The following is a 19916-nucleotide window of genomic DNA, read 5'->3' on the forward strand; positions in this document are numbered from 1 at the left end:
TTTATTGGGCCTACCTGTTCAGCTAGGGTACTATTTCCTCTAGATCATCTGTTATCTTTATATTTCTTATTTATTCTTTGTGTTATTTGTTGCTTTTCAGTTTATGAAGGTCACAGGTTCTCTTCTTTTTGGTGTGAGATTTTGTTCTTTCTCAATGGAATAAATTCAATATTTTTATTTTTTTATCATGCAGTGAACTGATCCAGTATCTGTCCCTTTCAGAACTTTCACACTATAGATTTTTATCCTTACAGACATGATCCAGTTGCCTTCCTCCTTTTCCACAGTCTGGACGTTCTCAAGTTTTGAGCTTATTTGGTCTTCTCTTGAAGTATGTGGACTATGAGATCATGTCATGGTTTCCGGAAAATTCCACTAGTCTCATCTATTCCTTTTTTTTCCCCCTATTACATTTCTGTCTTTCTTTTCTCTTTGTAACTTGGTGTTAAAATTTGCAGTTAAAATTTTGGTGTGATTTTTATTTACATGTGTTACCTGATCTAAAAGCTCCCAAGATCTGTTCATATCTCGTGTGTATTCTTTCTTATTAGTTGGACCACAAGCAAGTATAATTGTATATATTTTATTTGCAGCTTTCATAGTCATTGTTGATAGCCAGTGAAATGGTGAATTAAATTCTATTACAAATTCAAGTATTTTGAGATTTACCACAAATCCCATTCCTAATTGTGGACATTGCTTCATTATTCTTTTTCCTGGTATTCCCTTATAAATTCTATTTCCTTGTGATGCTATTGGCTACTGGTCAATGTTTCTCATTTCTTTAATGGGAAATGTGAATTGACAACTGTAGACTCATTCTGCAGTCAGCTTCAAATGCTGGTACTCTAAATTTTCTCAACAGTGAATGTTGTCTTCCATCCAGGAATTCCCATTCAGAGTTCACGAAGCATCTCTGTAACACAAGAATGATGATTGAATCTCCCAGTAACAAATGTAGCAGCATGTTTCTGAATTGTTTCGATGTCTTCCTTTAATGCAACCCGGTGGGGATCCTTAACACACTAGAAGTACTGAAGAATGTGTCACACTGGTGTTCTATATGTAGTCTCCTTTACAGATGAACCATACTTAACCATTCTCCTTCCCTACTACCATCCTTATATGCTCATTCAATTTTGTATCATTTTGCAACATTACGCCTAGATATTTAACCGATATGACTGTGCCATGCAGGTCACTACTAGTTCTGTATCCAAACATTGCAGGTTTGTTTTTCCTAGTCATTCACATTACATTACATTTTTCTACATTTACACCCATCTGCCATTCGTCACGCCAACTAGAAATTCCATCTAAGTCATCTTATATCCTCCTACAGTCACTCAAAGATGACACCTTCATGTACACTACTGCGTCATCAGCAAACAGCAGCAGATGGCTGCTCACTCTGTCTGTCAGATGATTGGCATATGCAAAGTAAGAGTGGTCCTGTCACACTTCTGTAGGACACTCCTGACGATATCCTCATTTCTGATGAAAACTAGCCATCAAGAACAATGTACTGTGTTCTATTATTTAAGAAGCCTTTGAGCCACTCACATATCTGGAAACTTATTCTGTACACTCATACTATTGTTAACAGTCTGCAGTGGGGCACAGTGTTGAGTACTTTCTGCAAATCTAGGAATATGGACTCTGCTTATTGCCCTTCACCCACAGTTCACAGGACATTGTGTGAAAAGCGCGCGCTGAGTTTTGCACGAGTTGGACACACTCATTTAGGTTACCATTAACATAAACCAGAATGCTTATTCCAACATTCTACGTTAACATCTACATGATACTGAACAAGCCACCAAAGTGTGTGTAGAAGAGGGTGCTACTGGTACCATTAGCCACCAAAGTGTGTGTAGGAGCAGCAGCACCAGTGCATGATGGGAGTGGCGACTGGATGGAGGCAAGGAGGAGGCTGGGGTGGGGAGGGGGAGGGATAGTATGGTGGGATTGGCAGACAGTGAAGTGCTGCAGTTTAGACGGAGGGCATGAGAGAAGGTGGGAGGGAGTGGGAAAGGGGGGGGGGGGGGGGGGGGGGGGTAAGTAGTGGAAAGAAGAAAAATAAAAATAAATTAAAAGACTGAGTGTGGCAGTGAAATGACGGCTGTGTAGTGCTGGAATGGGAATAGGCAGATGGCTGGATGGGTGAGGACAGTGAGTAACAAAGGTTGATACCAGGAGGGTACTGGAACGTAGGATGTATTGTAGAGAAAGTTCCCACCCGTGCAATTCAGAAAAGCTGATGACGGTGGAAAGGATCCCTATGGCACAGGCTGTGAAGCAGTCATTGAGATGAGGGATATCATGTTTGGCAGTGTGTTCAGCAACAGGGTGGTCCACTTGTTTTTTGGCCACAGTTTGTCGGTGGCCATTCATGTGGACAGATAGCTTGTTGGTTGTCATTCCTACATAGAATGCAGCACAGTGGTTGCAACTTAGCTTCTAAATCAAATGACCGGTTTCACAGGTAACCCTGCCTTTGATGGGATAGTTGATGTTAGTGACTGGACTGGAGTAGGTGGTGGTAGGAGGATGTATGGGGCAGGTCTTGCATCTAGGTCTATTACAGGCGGATGGGCTATGAGGTAATGGATTGCGAGCAGGGGTTATATAAGGATGCACGAGTATATCATGTAGGTTCAGTTGACAGCAGAATACCACTGCACGAGGGGTAGTGGACAGGACATTTCTCATTTCAGGGCACGAGGAGAGGTAATTGAAATCCTGGCGGAGAATGTAATTCTGTTGCTCCAGTCCCGGATGATACTGAGTTATGAGGGGAATGCTCCTTTGTGGCCGGACTGTGGGACTTTGGGAGGTTTTGGGAGACTGGAAAGATAAGGCACAGGAGATTTGTTTTTGTAAAAGGTTGGGAGGATAATTAAGGTCAGTGAAGGCTTCAGTGAGACCCTCGGTATATTTTGAGAGGGACTGCTCATCACTGCAGATGTGATGACCACAGGTGGCTAGCTTGTACACAGCCGTCATTTCACCGCCACACCCAGTCTTTTGTTGTTGTTGTTGTTGTTGTTGTTATCTTCAGTCCAGAGACTGGTTTGATGCAGCTCTCCATGCTACTCTATCCTGTGCAAGCTTCTTCATCTCCCAGTACCTACTGCAACCTACATCCTTCTGAATCTGTTTAGTGTACTCATCCCTTGGTCTCCCTCTACGATTTTTACCCTCCACGCTGCCCTTCAACACTAATTTTGTGATCTCTTGATGCCTCAGAATATGTGCTACCAGCCGATCCCTTCTTCTAGTCATGTTGTGCCACAAATTTCCCTTCTTTCCAATTCTATTCAATACCTCCTCATTAGTTATGTGATCTACACATCTAAACTTCAGCATTCTTCTGTAGTACCACATTTCGAAAGCTTCTATTCTCTTCTTGTCTAAACTATTTATCATCCATGTCTCACTTCCATACATGGCTACACTCCATACAAATACTTTCAGAAACGACTTCCTGACATTTAAATCTATACTCGATGTTAACAAATTTCTCTTCTTCAGAAACGCTTTCCTTGCCATTGCCAGCCTACATTTTATATCCTTTCTACTTCGACCATCATCAGTTATTTTGCTCCTCAAATAGCAAAACTCATTTACTACTTTAAGTGCCTCATTTCCTAACCTAATTCCCTCAGCATCACCCGACTTAATTAGACTACATTCCATTATCCTTGTTTTGCTTTTGTTGATGTTCATCTTATATCCTCCTTTCAAGACACTGTCCATTCCATTCACTGCTCTTCCAAGTCCTTTGCTGTCTCTAACAGAATTACAATGTCATCGGCGAACCTCAAAGTTTTTATTTCTTCTCCATGGATTTTAATACCTACTCTGTATTTTTCTTTTGTTTCCTTTACTGCTTGCTCAATATACAGATTGAATAACATCGGGGAGAGGCTACAACCCTGTCTCACTCCCTTCCAAACCACTGCTTCCCTTTCATGCCCCTCGACTCTTGTAACTGCCATCTGGTTTCTGTACAAATTGTAAATAGGCTTTCAATCCCTGTATTTTACCCCTGCCACCTTCAAAATTTTAACGAGAGTATTCCACTCAACATTGTCAAAAGCTTTCTCTAAGTCTACAAATGCTAGAAACGTAGGTTTGTCTTTCCTTAATCTATTTACTAAGATAAGTCGTAGGGTCAGTATTGCCTCACATGTTCCATAATTTCTGCGGAATCCAAATAGATCTTCCCCGAGGTCGGCTTCTAACAGTTTTTCCATTCGTCTGTGAGGAATTCGCGTTGGTATTTTGCAGCTATGACTTATTCAACTGATAGTTCGGTAATTTTCACATCTGCCAACACCTGCTTTCATTGGGATTGGAATTATTATATTCTTCTTGAAGTCTGAGGGTATTTCGTCTGTCTCATACATCTTGCTCACTAAATGGTAGAGTTTTGTTAGGCCTGGCTTTCCCAAGGCTGCCATTAGTTCTAATGGGATGTTGTCTACTCCTAGGGCCTTGTTTCGACTTAGGTCTTTCAGTGCTCTGTCAAACTCTTCACGCAGTATCACATCTCCCATTTTGTCTTCATCTACATTCTCTTCCTTTTCTGTAATAATGTCCTCAGGAACATCGCCCTTGTATAGACCCTCTATCTACTCCTTCCACCTTTCTGCTTTCCCTTCTTTGCTCAGTACTGTTTTTCCATCTGTGCTCTTGATATTCATGCAAGTCGTCCTCTTTTCTCCAAAGGTCTCTGTAATTTTCCTGCAGGCAGTATCTATCTTACCCTTAGTGATATGTGCCTCTACATCCTTACATTTGTCCTCTAGCCATTCCTGCTTAGCCATTTTGCACTTCCTGTCGATCTCATTTTTTTGCCTGCTTCATTTACTGCATTTTTTGTATTTTCTCTTTCACCAATGAAATTCAATATCTCTTCCATTACCTAAGGATTTCTATTAACCTCCTTTTTACCTACTTGATCCTCTGCTGCCTTCACTATTTCATCTCTCAAAGCTACCCATTCTTCTTCTACTGTGTTTCTTTCCCCCATTCTTGTCAATCGTTCCCTAATGGTTTCCCTGAAGCTCTCTACAATCTCTGGTTCTTTCAGTTTATCCAGGTCTCATCTTCTCAATTTCCCATCTTTTTACAATTTCTTCAGTTTTAATCTACAGTTCATAACCAATAGATTGTGGTCAGAGTCCACATCTACCCCTGGAAATGACTTACAATTAAAACCTGTTTCCTAAATCCCTGTCTTACCATTCTATCTGAAATGTTCTAGCATCTCCAGGCCTCTTCCATGTATACAGCCTTCTTTTATGATTCTTGAACCAAGTGTTAGCTATGATTGAGTTATGCTCTGTGCAAAATTCTGCCAGGCGGCTTCCTCTTTCATTTCTTACTCCAATTCCATATTCACCTACTACGTTTCCTTCCCATCCTTTCCTACTATTGAGTTCCAGGCACCCATGACTATTAAATTTTCGTCTCCCTTCACTATCTGAATAAATTCTTTTATCTCATAATACATTTCATCAATCTCTTCATCCTCTGTGGAGCTAGTTGGCATATAAACTTGTATTATTGTGGTAGGCATGGGCTTCGTATCTATCTTGGCCAGATTAATGCGTTCACTGTGCTGTTTGTAGTAGCTTACCTGCACTCATATTTTTTTTATTCATTATTAAACCTACTCCTGCATTACCCCTATTTGAATTTGTATTTATAACCCTGTATTCACCTGACCAGAAGTCTTGTTCCTCCTGCCACCAAACTTCACCAATTTCCACTATATCTAACTTTAACCTATACACTTCCATTTTTAAATTTTCTAACCTACCTGCCCGATTAAGGGATCTGACATTCCACCCTTCCGATCCATTTAACGCCAGTTTTTTCTCTCCTGATAACAACGTCCTCCTGAGTAGTCCCCGCGAGGAGATCTGAATGGGGGACTATTTTACCTCCGGAATATTTTACCCAAGAGGACACCATCATCATTTATCCATACAGTAAAGCTGCATGCCCTCGGGAAAAAATTACGGCCATAGTTTCCCCTTGCCGTTCGCAGTACCAGCACAGCAAGGCCATTTTGGTTAGTGTTACAAGGAAAGATCAGTCGATCATCCAGATTGTTGCCCCTGCAACCACTGAAAAGGCTGCTGCCCCTCTTCAGGAACCACAAGTTTGTCTGATCTGTCAACAGATACCCCTTCGTTGTGGTTGCACCTACGGTATGGCTATCTGTATCACTGAGACAAGCTGGCCTCCCCACCAACAGCAAGGCCCAGTCTTGCCGTTTGCAGTACCAGCACAGCAAGGCCGTTTGGTTAGTGTCCCTCCCCACCTTCTCTCCTGCCCTCCATCTAAACTGCAGAACTTCACTGCCCACCACACCCATCCTACAATCCCTCCCCCTCCCTGCCCCAGCCTCCTCCTTACACTTACACCACCACCACCACCACCACCACCACCACCACCACCACCACCACCACCCAGTCGCCACTCCCATCATACACTGGAGCTGCTGCTAGTAGTATGGTTTCAGCTGTAAGACTGCAGATGTGTGTGCAAGTTGCATTTGCGTGAGTGAGTGTGTGCGTGTGTGTATGTGTGTTTATTGCTGACAAAGGCCTTAATGGCTGGAAGCTGTAACTGTGTGAATCTTTTTGTTGTGCCTATCGTGACTCAGCATCTCCACTATATGGTGAGCAGCAACTGTCCTTCTTTAATATTGTTACATTCCATCCTTGATTTTCCATTGTTTAATTTTTGCCTGACAGCTTTTCTTCGATCCTAATCCTGTGCTGTTTTCCTTTGTTACTACTTTCTTTTGCATTGCTATACTCAATGTGCATCCTTCCTTCTTTTCTTTTCTGTTTTTCTCTTGTTGCCTTACGAACCACACTGCACGATCTACTTACGAGCCACACTGTATCAACCATCTCTGTCGCGTGCAACAGTCTCAATACCACACTGATTGTTGGTGCAACATCTTATGTGCCACACTACTCGCACCGATATAATTAATCCTACACTCTGAAACTGATCACTTTAATGCATCAGTTCCCCTATTTTTGCATGTTATCTCCTGCACCTTTCCGGTGCCACACAATCTTGTATTACGAACCCCCCCCCCCCCCCCAACACACACACACACACACACACACACACACACACACACACACACACACACATTTTCTCCATTCTATCTCTGTTCGCACCCACTAAATCCACCTCATCCTGTCACATCTGCCGTCCCCCTTCCTCACACTTATCCAACCTCCAACCTGTTACCCACAGTAATATACATACGTTTATTAATTATTAGTTATTCTCTACTTTGAGCCTTTTGAATTCGCCAATTTTAGTGAGTTTTCGCCTGCCACTATTGTCGTCTTCCTCAGATTACATCTTGTTTTTTCCCCTTGTGCATCCATTTTGCCCTTTTCATATTTTTTCACACATATTTGGGTGTATTTATGCGTCATTTTTTAAATGTAATTTTATTTTTTACATAATTTTTTTTGCATTTTTTGCGCCACCACAGATCCTTGCTCCTTCCATCTGCGTCAATATAGAAAAAGATTCCTTATCCCTAGCCAGATCCCAGTCCCTGCATTGTTGCTTGGCTCATGAAATCCCCCCTAATGGCCTTACCATCAAATTACCCATCCCTGTTGTCACCCCTTCTTCCACAATGATCTCCACCTGTTCAGATTCCGCCAATCCTTAGCCCTCACCAACATAGTCCTGCAAAACCATAGCAACCAAGCCCAGTCCTCCTTGCAGTACTTCTCTCCATCCGCAAAATTCTCCAGCTATGTAATCCCAAATTCCTGGAACCCTGCAGGAACTTTAGCAACATGCACAATGCCACCTCAAAAAGTTCTCCATCCTGCTCACTTCCTATTCACACCCCTGAGTACCATTGTCCACCACCTCTCCAACAACCTCCAAACCACCGCCCATGTCCCCTCATAGCTGACAAACCCTGTCTTGCAGACCTACTACACTTACCCCACCCTCCAAAACTCCCTCCCACCACCACACAGAACCCAGAACCTAAACAAGACCCGCAACACAGTCATGAACCTTTCATACAGAAGCCTTAATCCCACAGAAATATCAGTCATTTCGAAATGTCTCACCTTTTGCCCCACTCCCAAATTCAATAATGCTGGACTAGTTAAAGACCTTCTCTCCTCCTCGCAGCTCCTACAGTGGAAACATTTTTTCACCACCAACCCAACTAATCTGACTCAACCAAAGAACAATATTGAACCTTGCCTAACTCAGTTCACTCCACTATCCAACCGTGATCCAATCCCACTGCCTTCACACCATCTCCTGTTAATTTTTCAGAATTTCTTAACCTCGAACCTTGCCTCACCATCATTCCCCAAATCCCTCAACATGCAAACTAACCTTACATACGCAGAAAGAACCGTGGCCCACCATGTAAAAACTGATCCCGGCTTTATAATCCCCACCGTTGTTTTGAACCGCATGGATTATGTGGCAGAAGGACTTTGTCAGCTGACGGATACTTCCACCTACAAACCTTACCACAGTGACCTCATTCCAGCATGTTACTACTCAAATCCTTAGGCCCATCCCAGAACCTCTCCCCATCATCCATCTCCCTAATTACCCCTACCACTCCCCACACTCCCAACTTCTACATGGTTCTTGAAGTCCATAAACCCAACCACCCAGGATGCCCCAATTTGGCTGGTTACTGTGCCCCCACTGAGAGAATCTCTGCTCTCATAGACCAACACCTTCAACCTATTGCCTGGAAACTATCCTCCTATATAAAAGATACCAACCATTTCCTCCACTGACTCGCCACAGTTCCTATCCCTTTACCACACAATGCCCTGCTTGTCACTACTGATGCCACCTCCCTGTACACTAACATTCCTAATGCCCATGGCCTTCCTGCTGTCTAACACTACCTTTCCAGACACCCTATGGATTCCAAACCAACAACCTCCTTCCTAGTTGCCATGACCAACTATATCCTCACCCACAATTATTTCTCCTTTGAAGGCATTACCTCCAAACAAATCTAGGGTACAGCTCTGGGCACCCGCATGGCGTCATCGTATGCCAAACTATTCATGGGCCATCTAGAGGAATCCTTCCTAAAAACCCATAATCCTAAACCCATCACCTGGTTCAGATTCACTGATGACATCTTTGCTATCTGGATTGAAGGTGAGGACACCCTATTCACATTCTTCCAGAATCTCAACAACTTCTCCCTCATTTGTTTCACCTGGTCTACTTAACCCTACAAGCCACCTTCCTAGATGTTGACCTCCACCTCAGACATGGCTTTATCAATACGTCCGTCCATAGCAAACCTACTAACCACCAGCAGTACCTCCACTTCGACACCTGCCACCCATTCCATACCAAGAAGTCCCTTCCGTACAGCCTAACCACCCATGGTCGTCACGTCTGCAGTGATGAGCAGTCCCTCTCAAAATATACCGAGGGTCTCACTGAAGCCTTCAATGACTGTAATTATCCTCCCAATCTTGTACAAAAACAAATCTCCCATGCCTATCTTTCCAGTCTCCCACCACCTCCCACAGTCCAACAGTCCTACCACAGAGGAGCATTCCCCTCATAATTCAGTACCGTCCAGGACTGGAGTAGCTGATTTACGTTCTCCGCTAGGGTTTCAATTACCTCTCCTCGTGCTCTGAAATTAGAAATGTCCAGCCCACTATCCTTCCCACCTCTCCTACAGTTGCATTAAGCCGTCCACCAAACCTCACAATATATTTGTCCACCCTTACACAACCCCTGCTCCCAATCCCTTACCTCATGTATCATACCCCTGTAATAGACCTAGATGCAAGACCTGTCCCATACATCCTCCTACCATCTACTCCAGTCCAGTCACTAACATCACCTATCCCATCAAAGGAAGGGCTATCTGTGAAACCAGTCATGTGATTTACAAGCTAAGCTGCAACCACTGTGCTGCATTCTATGTAGGCATGACAACCAACAAGCTAGTTGTCCACACGAATGGCCACCGACAAACTGTGGCTAAAAACTAAGTGGACCAACCTGTTGCTTAACACACTGCCAAACATGATATCCCTCATCTCAATGACTGCTTCACAGCCTGTGCCATATGGATCCTTCCCAACAACACCAACTTTTCTTAATTGAGCAGGTGGGATCTTTCCCTTTCCCTGCAATACATCCTACATTCCCGTAACCCTCCCGGCCTCAACCTTCATTAGTCACTGTCCCCACCCATACAGCCACCTGCCTGTTCCCATTCCAGGACTACACAGCCGTCATTTCACCACGACATCCAGTCTTCTAATCTCTTTTTATTTCTCTCCTATCCGCTACTTAACCTCCCCCCCCCCCTCTCCCCAACTTCTCTCCTGCCCTCCGTCTAAACTGCAGCACTTCACTGCCTACCACCCCCACCATACTATCCCTCCCTCTCCCCTCCCCAGCCTCCTCCTTACCCCCACCCAGTCGCCACTCCCATCATGCACTGGTGCTGCTGCTCGCAGTGTGGTTTCAGATGTCCGAGACTGCAGACGTGTGCAAGTTGTGTTTGAGTTTGCATTTGCACACATGCGCTCGTGTGTGTGTGTGTGTGGGGAGGGGGGGTTTGTGTGTGTCTATTGCTGACAAAGGCCTTAATGCCCGAAAGCTATATTTGTGTGAATCTTTTTGTTGTGCCTATCACTACTCAGCATCTCCACTATATGGTGAGCAGTAACTTTCCTGCTCTAATATCGTTACATTCCATCCTGGATTTTTCATTGTTTGACATACTCTTCCAACATGACAACAGCAGCATTCTCAAAGTTGCATTCATGCATTATTTGTCTGATGACCATCCAAGCACCCTGTCACACTGTCCGCCCACTTAATGACCCAGTTGTGACACCACAGAACATGTCTGGGGCTATTTGGAACAGCAGGTGAAAAGTAGTAATCAACATACCCGCAATTTGGTACTTTACTGAATCTAATCATCAATGACTCACTTTAGCTGGATATGGTACACCTGAAGATGCTTGTGGATGCTCTTCCTCATCAAACTGAGTCCATTATGAAGGCTAGTGGTGGTGTTTTACAGTATTAGTGTGGTGTAACCTGAAGGTGACTAATTTTTTGTTCAGTGTGCTTAGACGGCCAAAACATTCCCATAAACGAATTTTGGCGTCAAATTGACACAAACAACCACGGAAAAATGAGAAGTACCTTTGAATGCTCATGTATCAATTAAATAAGTAAGTGAGGTGGGTGAAATGTGTCAATTTATTGGGAGATTATGTGGAAAAAACTTTAAGATGTAATATTTTATTTTGTAAAACATGGTCAGTGCAAAATTTGTGGACTGGCTTTTATAGGCTCTTTTTGTCAGTATAACATGGGATACAACAAAATAATTTAGGACGAAAGATATAAAGAGAGCTTACCAATAGCAAACATGGCTGCCCATAGCAAAAATATATTCATTGATACTCTCAAAAGGTGCCTCCTGCAGCACATAGTCAACTCTTCTCCCATCATTCAGCCGGCCAATGCATAAATTTGCTGCCTCCGCATCAGCTGCCTGTGAAGCTTCAGTCTCCTTTTTCTTCATCTCCTCTTCTAAGACCTATAAAAAGTGTCAGCAAAAATTTCAGCACCAAATAAACTTAGCGTATACACGTATTACACAAATATAGTGACTGACAACACAGTAAATACCTACTTCAGTATGCAGTTTCTTATTCTTTAGTGGGGAGTACATACTGCACAGATATTGCAGGACAACTTGAAATATTCTGTTAACGGAGACACAAATCAGCCGGTGATCTTGTAACAGAATTCAATCAGAAGAGAACTGCATGTTATACATTCAATCACATTTTACCCCTGTTGAGTACATAGTTTTAACTTACTGATTTGATCAGTTGTACCACGCATCTGCAAAGACTCTCCATAGGGGCAAGCCTCGCATGTCTCGCCTTGCAGGGCACATAAGGTTGGCAGCACATTCAAGTCTCACTTGCACAAGTTCCGAGGGCCTGCTGTGGTAGGGTGGGAGCGGCATGTGTGTGCTGTAGTTGTTAGTTGCGTTATTGCGTAGTTCTTGTATAAGCTGACTCCTAGTGAGAATGCTTCCTGTTGCAGAGAGAGCATTTTTAGTGGAAGAGGTTTTCTGTGCACGAACAAATTTTATGGAGCACATGAGACGGCAATTTGGATTGCCTTTTCCTGCTTTGAGGTGTCCACATCATGACACTGTACGTGATTCAATTTGCAAACTTCAGATGACAGGTTCTGTTCAAGATGCACCACAAAGTGGTAGGCCCACAATTTTAACAGAACGGAAGCTTGACGACATTTTGGACATCATGTTGTGGAGTCCAACAAAATCAGTCCGGAGATTATAGCAAGAGGCAACCATCCCTCGTACGACAACACAGAAGGCCGTAACCAAAGAACTGGGGATGTACCCACACAAAATTAATGCTGTACAACAACTGCATTGTATAGACCATATGAAGCGAAAAGCATGTTGTGAATGGTTTCAGTGATCTGTTAACTGACATGGGAGTTGGTGTTTTAGATAGAAAATCCGCATGCCTTAAAAGGAACACCATTGCATACAGATGAAAGTGCAGTGTGGGTTGCCTTAACATGAGTGGGAATTATAGAGCCAACCTTTTTCAGGACTACCATTATTTTCTATGTATATTGTGCCCATATAACTTATCCATTTATTACCCTGCTGAAAGAAAATAAAATCATTCATTCATTCATTCATTCATTCATTCATTCATTCATTCATCCATTCATTTTCCAACAAGACAATGCTACTCTGCTCATACAGCACATCAGTCCCTTTGGCTTTTAGATGAAATCTTTCTGTTGGGGTGTGGCTAAAACCATTTGTATGTGAAAATAACAATGCCAATACATGAACTGAAGATAGCAATAATTGATTATCTGAATTTGATTACACATAAAACATTGGTAAAGGAGTTTACAAATAAATGTAAATGTGTTGAACTATGGCTTCAAGAAAGAGGAAACATTGCCAGCAACTTCTGTCATATTGGTAAGTACAGTGTATTTAGTTGTAATTAATTTATTTCAATACTTTCATTGTTTTAACTGTAATAATCTCCCAAAGTGAGTGCAGCCATTAGTAGTGAATCCCGCCATATAGCTTATACAGTGACATGAATGTGCTGCCAACCTCACATGCCCCGCAAGCCAAGACACACGGAGCTTGCTGCTACGGAGAGATTTTGGATGCACTGTATTAGTCTGCTGGCTGATGCTCTTTTGAGTCTGGAAATGCACTGCCCTGCAACACAAATCTGAAGTAGAACCAACATCCCACAGCACTATGCACAACGTCTCACCCCCAGTCAATCTGCCCAACTGCATCCCAGTATTGTGTATTCAGCTGGCGAAACATGTTTGATAATCAACAAGTCACTGCTTCTGTTACTTATGAATTGTTTCCTTTACTCCTAAATTAAAAACTATTGTTTGGTATTCACAATACATGGTGACCTTTTGATGGAAGGGCAGACAAGAGTTTTGTTCATTTCTACTCATTGTGTGAATACAATGGTAGAAGTGTTGAATACATGACAAATCATCTCAGTATCTCTCTAAATTGTCAAATACAATCTCTCTTAAGACTTGGTTTCTTTCTGTCCTCCCCACCCTAAAAAAGGGTCTTTTCTGAAGCCTATAACCACTGGTAGTTTATCACTCGTGACAGTGCCTCCCCCATTTAACTTTCCTGCTATTTTCCCAGCCAGTTTACCCTTCCCTTTCCTGTTGAGGTGAAGGCCATGCCTAGTATAATCCCACCTATTGAGAGAATCAACAGGAACCGCACCAATGTGTGAACCTACACCTGACATAAGCAGCCGTTCCAACCCCAAATTAACTCTCTTGACAAAAGAGGATCAAATGAGGTCGGTCATGATGCCCAAGAACAGATACAAACTCAACACTAGTATGCTTCGATACTGATGCAATCTTTGCCAGGTCACACACTCTACGGTACCCGGGATCTCTGTCAATACTATTACCTGGCCCACCCACTATAACCACAGTGTCTTCCTTAGTGAAATCTTTGCAAAGTGATCCTAAATCCTATGTCATCTGCTCCAGACCAGCATTACACTTAAAAAAAAATTGGTGACCTGGTATTCTGATCCTAAGTTCACCCTGCAAAAGTTGGCCAACACCTCTTCCAAGGGAACTACCTAACAACAACACTTTCTTACTCTTTCCTGATTTCCCTACATTCTTAGTTTTCAATTTCTGCTGAAAGTTTCTCGTAACTTGTCAACACCTGCAACTGCTTGAGGCTCACCAGCTTCTAACTGAAGCAACAGGTCAAATCTATTTTCCACATTCACCACAAAGGTGTCAGGCAACTGGAAATAACAATGAGTATTTTCTTCACTTTACATCTGCTCGTTGTTGCCTTTTGAGGCATGGGAACTGTGCCATATGACACTCAGAGCTGTGCCTCTGACTCATAGTAATATTTCAAAACCATGAATCATCTGCTGTTATCAACATCGATCAAAAATGTACTGTAATTTCTATCCAATTCCCCAAGTTTTTCACAAATGAGCACAGAGAAGGTGATTCTGGAACGAATTTTGTGCACACTTTCTTTGTCTGCAATTGTTCAGTCACGATTTAGTGGACAATGGTTTTGGGTATATTCAGAATCTGAGTTATCAGACAAACACTCATTCTGAAGTCTGTTTTTGAAACGTCACACACAAGAGTCACACTGTCATAACCTTTTGACGTTTAAGAGCATTCACACATTGAGTTTCATCATCAGTGTCATACCAGCCATCATGTTCTCAAACAATGATTGAATTTTGGTGAATGACAATGCGCCCCATCACTGGCCCACAACTGTTTGCGATTGGTTTAACGAACATTCTGGACAATTCGAGTGAATGATTTTGGCAACCCAGACAACTGGACATGGATCATATGAAACATTTATGAGATAATCAAAATGACACTTTGTGCACAAAATTCTGGACCAGCAACACTTTTGCAATTATGGACAGGTACAGAGGCAGCATGGCTCGATGTTTCTGCAAGTGACTTCCAACGACTTGTTGGGTCCAGGCCACATCAAGTTGCTGCACTACACTGGGCGAAAGGAGGTCCAATACAATATTAAGAGGTATCCCATGACTTTTGTCACCTCTATGTACTGAACAGTGAACAATTGGAGTACAATTGCAGGGAGGTTATAAACCTAAAAAGGCAGTCATACAAAAATGATAACTGTTGGAAACTTCCTGGTACATTTAAACTGGGTAGCGGACCACGATTCAAACTCATAATCCTGACACATGCAGATAATGCTCATACCTATTAAGCTAGCAACTCATAGCTCACAGCTAAGATGAAAGAACAGACTTAGGTCTGGATAACTCATTAGAAGAGTGCTGGCTGTGAAGGCAAGATTCCTAGTTTGAGATCCAGTCCAGTACACAGTTTTCATCTGCCGATAGGTTTCATAACAGTGCATGCACTGCTGCTAAGTGATGGATTTGTTCTGAATGATACCATTTTTGATGCAACAAAAAGAGTGAAATAAAGGGAGAAATGGAAGAAATATGAAAACATATGTATAAAACAGTATGCCGGTGTTTCAAAAATGAGAAACATAGGGAAACAAGATCAGCAATGTTGAAAGGTTGATTCAAGGAGGCTAAAGACAATCAAGAATAACAGAAAGTTATCACTGCCCTGTATAATAAAACAAGATATCATTATTTTATTGAGAAACACTATATCTAACAAATAATTTTCCTACCACTACAAAAAAAAACTGAAAATTACTTTATTCATCTCCTGCTCCAGGGCTTTGTCATCATTTTTGTGAAACATTGCCAGTTGGTAGACAGTATTCCATGTACTGCGAACAGAGTCTAGCAACATTTGTTTTAAGTCGGCTCCCATGCGGCTCACAGTCTCCTTCAGCTCTAAAGAAAATAAGCACATATAAATGTTAGTTACAATACGCACACACTCTCTCTCTCTCTCTCTCTAATGTACTGGTAACACATGCCAATTATGAAAAAAACTTTTGTAACAGAAATGGTTTCTCTTGGTGTTTTCAGTGTGTTGAATCATAACACAATAACAAAAATACAGCAAGACATTTTTTACAGTTAATGTTTAACATTTAAAAATATGTTTTTACAACTTCAGTTGATCACATTGCACATACTATTTCAAGTTTTTGTTTCTCATGTGCATATGATAGGAGAGCAAGAAAATTTTTAAAAACTGGAGAGAAGAATGTTCTGTGTATGAAACTTATGGAAAAAAAAATGTGCTGACATCTGTACTCAATAAGTTGGACCTAATAAGACAGCTTGTGAAAGTCTTATTCAAATATTAGGAGTGTTTAAAGTATATCTGTGAGAAGTTTCCTTATACAGGGTAATTCAGCTAGCCCTATTGGTTCATTTTACACAACCTGCACTATGCCTGTATCAGGAATGGGATCCAGACAGGCAACAGACCCGTAACAATGTAAGTTCCCTCTCAGAGATTTGGGTGACTGTTAGCAAATAGACTCATACTATAAAAAATACAAGTGAGGATTGGCCATGAGTTATATGGTGTTTTTGACCCAAGACATGCCTTACTTCTGCCATACTGATGAAGTGTCTCCCAACCTGCTTTGTGTAATTAGCATTGTAATCATAGAAGTTTTTGACATCTCTATAAGTTTATTCCATTTACAGCACTTAATCTTTTGTAAATGGTTCAGACACGTTGTCTTATGAAGTATGTGTCATCACAGGAAACAACAAAATTAACTGGAGATGTTAAAATGGGAAGCATGGAAGTAACAACTTTCAGGTAAATAACCCCTGAAATATATATGAAAGGTTAAGTACTATAAATTGAATAAATTTACACAGACATCCAAAACCTGTATGACTACACTGGTAATTACACAAAGTAAGATGGGAAACACTTGGATAAGTATGGCAGAAGTAAGGTATATCTTGGTTCAAAAATACCATGTAACTTGTGGTCAATGCTCACTTTTATTTTTTACAGGTGATTCTGGTTGCTAACAGTCGCCCAAAGTGCTGAGAGGGAACTAATACTGATTATGTGGCTGTCACCTGTCTGCAAACTGTTCCCAATACAACAGTGTGCATTGCATAAAACTAATTGGAAGCAGCAGCTGACTCACCCTGTATATCACATGTGAAACAAAAAAAATAGTCATTTGTTGAACCCAATATTCAAAAATGATGTTCCAGTCCAACTTCGACTAAAAAATGACTGAGTGACAGGGAAGCTTGGGTACGATTCAGGGATAGTATTATTAAGTTCTTAGGCAGCAAAAAAGACCCCATTAAGTTTCTATTGTAGCTAACATGCTGTAAAAGTAAGACAAGTTAGTCTTTTTAATAAGCCTCAAAATTCACTTTCTGAACAGTCATCTTCATTTTTCCCCACCGAAAATTTGAATGATATTATTCAAACCAATGTGCGCACATAAATCAAGACAATGAAGTGATGAAAAGACAGTATCAGGGCAACTGAAATATCAATATCAAAAGTTAGTCATTTGAAGACACTTAATGGGAGAAAAAACTATATTATATGCTTTAAGGAGAAGAGAAAAAGGAAATATAAGCCAACAGATACAAAATTCTTATCTAATAAAAAGAGGTTTTCATCTTATACTTCAATGTTACTATTCATTCAATGGAGCACTTTTTGCCACCTCATATGGAAGACGTGCTTCTTTGTGCTCAGCAATTTCAAATGCTTTGAGTGAGATAAACTGACATTACTGTGTTCATCTTTGGTAGACTAGTGTAAAAGGTATCACTAAATTAGTTAAGCAAAAAATCCATGCACTTCACACCTATATATACATATATACAACAACTGGTATCATTTCTGTTGAATATAAGTGGGATCTGATACAGTCAATCCACTTCAAAAATCTGGATCATATTGTTTTGAGTACAATTTAAAGGTGCTGTTCATATTGTTTCCCCATTATCTTTTAGTGGTTGTATCAAAATTTTTGTTTGTTGTTGCAGAATCTGATAGTGAGATACGGAACCGGTATTCTAGCAAGGACCTGTCTTCGGGAAGAAGTGAATGCATCTGCGTAATCATTTACTCAAACAGCATCAGCCTGTTGTCGAACAATCTGCAGAGTACACACACGACAATGGCAGTGTCCACTGAGCATGTGACACCAGTCCCATAACAATCCTCATCACAGAGGAGGACGCACCTCTTGATCTGCCCCAAATATGGTAAGATTCAGGCAAGTGACTGCTACATACATCAGAGAATGTGGCAACTGCTATACAGGGAGGATCCGTCCCTAGTAACAAAGAACACAGTTTGATAGTTGTCTGAAATGCTGAAATGCTACCCGTGTTGGTCAGTGCCAGGGTGTGGATTTACGATAGTGGGAGAATGTTGACAAAATATCATTACTGAGAAGACAGACATGTTTGCGAGGTTGATGGCAGCTGACTAGCAGAGCTACCTAAGCCAAAGACAGTGACAGGGTTAACTGAGTTAGAGTAACTCCATTCAGTAGTTCTGAGAATATACTTCCATTGAAACTAAGCTACTCTGAGTTTCATTGCCCTCAAGCTTCTTTGAGAATTACATCAGGTTATGTGTTTATGAACATCCTTCTAGCCTGTAGGTGCTATGCAACTGAAGTCCTGCAAGCTGCCCATGTGATAGTGTTTCATAAATTGCATCAATGAAGGTAAGCCCTTGTCAAACTTTTGTGTGTCCTCCTTACTCCATCTCAACAGTTTTCATTAAACATGGACAGGTAACATGTCAAGTGAACAGTTTCAAGACTGAGGGCAGCCACCACCACCACTACCGCCACAGCTGTGTAACCGTGAAAAGAAAGGCAGGTCAGAGGGCTGCCACCAATGCCACCACCGCAGCCATGTAACGGTAACCAAGAGGTAAGGTTACTGAACATGAGTACACCCACTGAGCCTGACAGTGTGGATTCATAACCTGGGAATCGACAATTTTTAAGCTACAGCAAAGCAACTGAATTAGCACTACAAAAGGCTCATTGTGATCAAGAGCAGTTATCTGAATTTATAAATAATTGTGACAATGCTTATGAACTGGTAGATCGTAGCTCTAAGAAAGTATTTTTAGAATTTATAATAGGACAAATCAGAGTGTCAGCTCATAGCAAACTACTAGTCCATTATAATATGGAAACCTGGTCCACAGCGCATGTGATTTTGATTGAAAACTGTGAGAATAAGCGAATGTTAGATTATTATGCTTTAAAATTGTTTGGCAGTGGGCAAGCAGAAGATGAGAGTGTGGCTCAATGGGGTACAAGAATAGACACAACGCAATTCCACTTCATGGAAGTAGTGAAACAAGTAATGAATGAGGAGGATGTTCCTGGAAGTAACGCATTAATCAGAAAACTCAGGTGCGCTGTTTACATTCAGGGACTTTATGAGGACTAAATAAAGATGATCGCTAGAACACAAAGACAATGTCTAACATTATCTGAAGCTATTGATTTTGCTTCAACTGAAGGGACTGCCATAAGCTCTAATCAAAAGGAGTTTAAGGGATCTGTCAATCCAAGGCAAGGCGTGGTGAGGACATGGATCAAGTGCAAAGTATTTTAATTGTGAGAAAGTCACTCGGCATGCAACTGCATAAGCAGGTGTCAAGTATGAAAAATTAATTATACACAAGTACTTCCACCAAGAAAATTGCCTACAACAGAGATCAATGTTCATCACTTCAGAGGGAATAGCCTCAGATCACAATGTCCACTTCCAGTGAGGTGCAGTCAGTGCAACCTAATGGGATATATG

The 19916-nt window shown here is 41.6% G+C and overlaps 1 protein-coding gene across 1 annotated transcript in view; it reads right to left on the reverse strand.

Annotated features, from left to right (window-relative positions):
- LOC124612903 (phospholipase DDHD2) overlaps positions 1-19916 on the reverse strand; it is a 200643-nt gene that overhangs the window by 13451 nt on the left and 167276 nt on the right. Inside the window, exons 11-12 of the mRNA XM_047141375.1 lie at positions 15883-16025; positions 11463-11644 (exon numbers count right to left, since the gene is read on the reverse strand). Coding sequence (XP_046997331.1) covers positions 11463-11644; positions 15883-16025 — 325 coding nt within the window. The remainder of the gene's footprint in view (positions 1-11462; positions 11645-15882; positions 16026-19916) is intronic.

The sequence above is a fragment of the Schistocerca americana genome, chromosome 4 (genome assembly GCF_021461395.2).
Source record: "Schistocerca americana isolate TAMUIC-IGC-003095 chromosome 4, iqSchAmer2.1, whole genome shotgun sequence".
NCBI classification, from domain to species: Eukaryota; Metazoa; Arthropoda; class Insecta; order Orthoptera; family Acrididae; genus Schistocerca; species Schistocerca americana.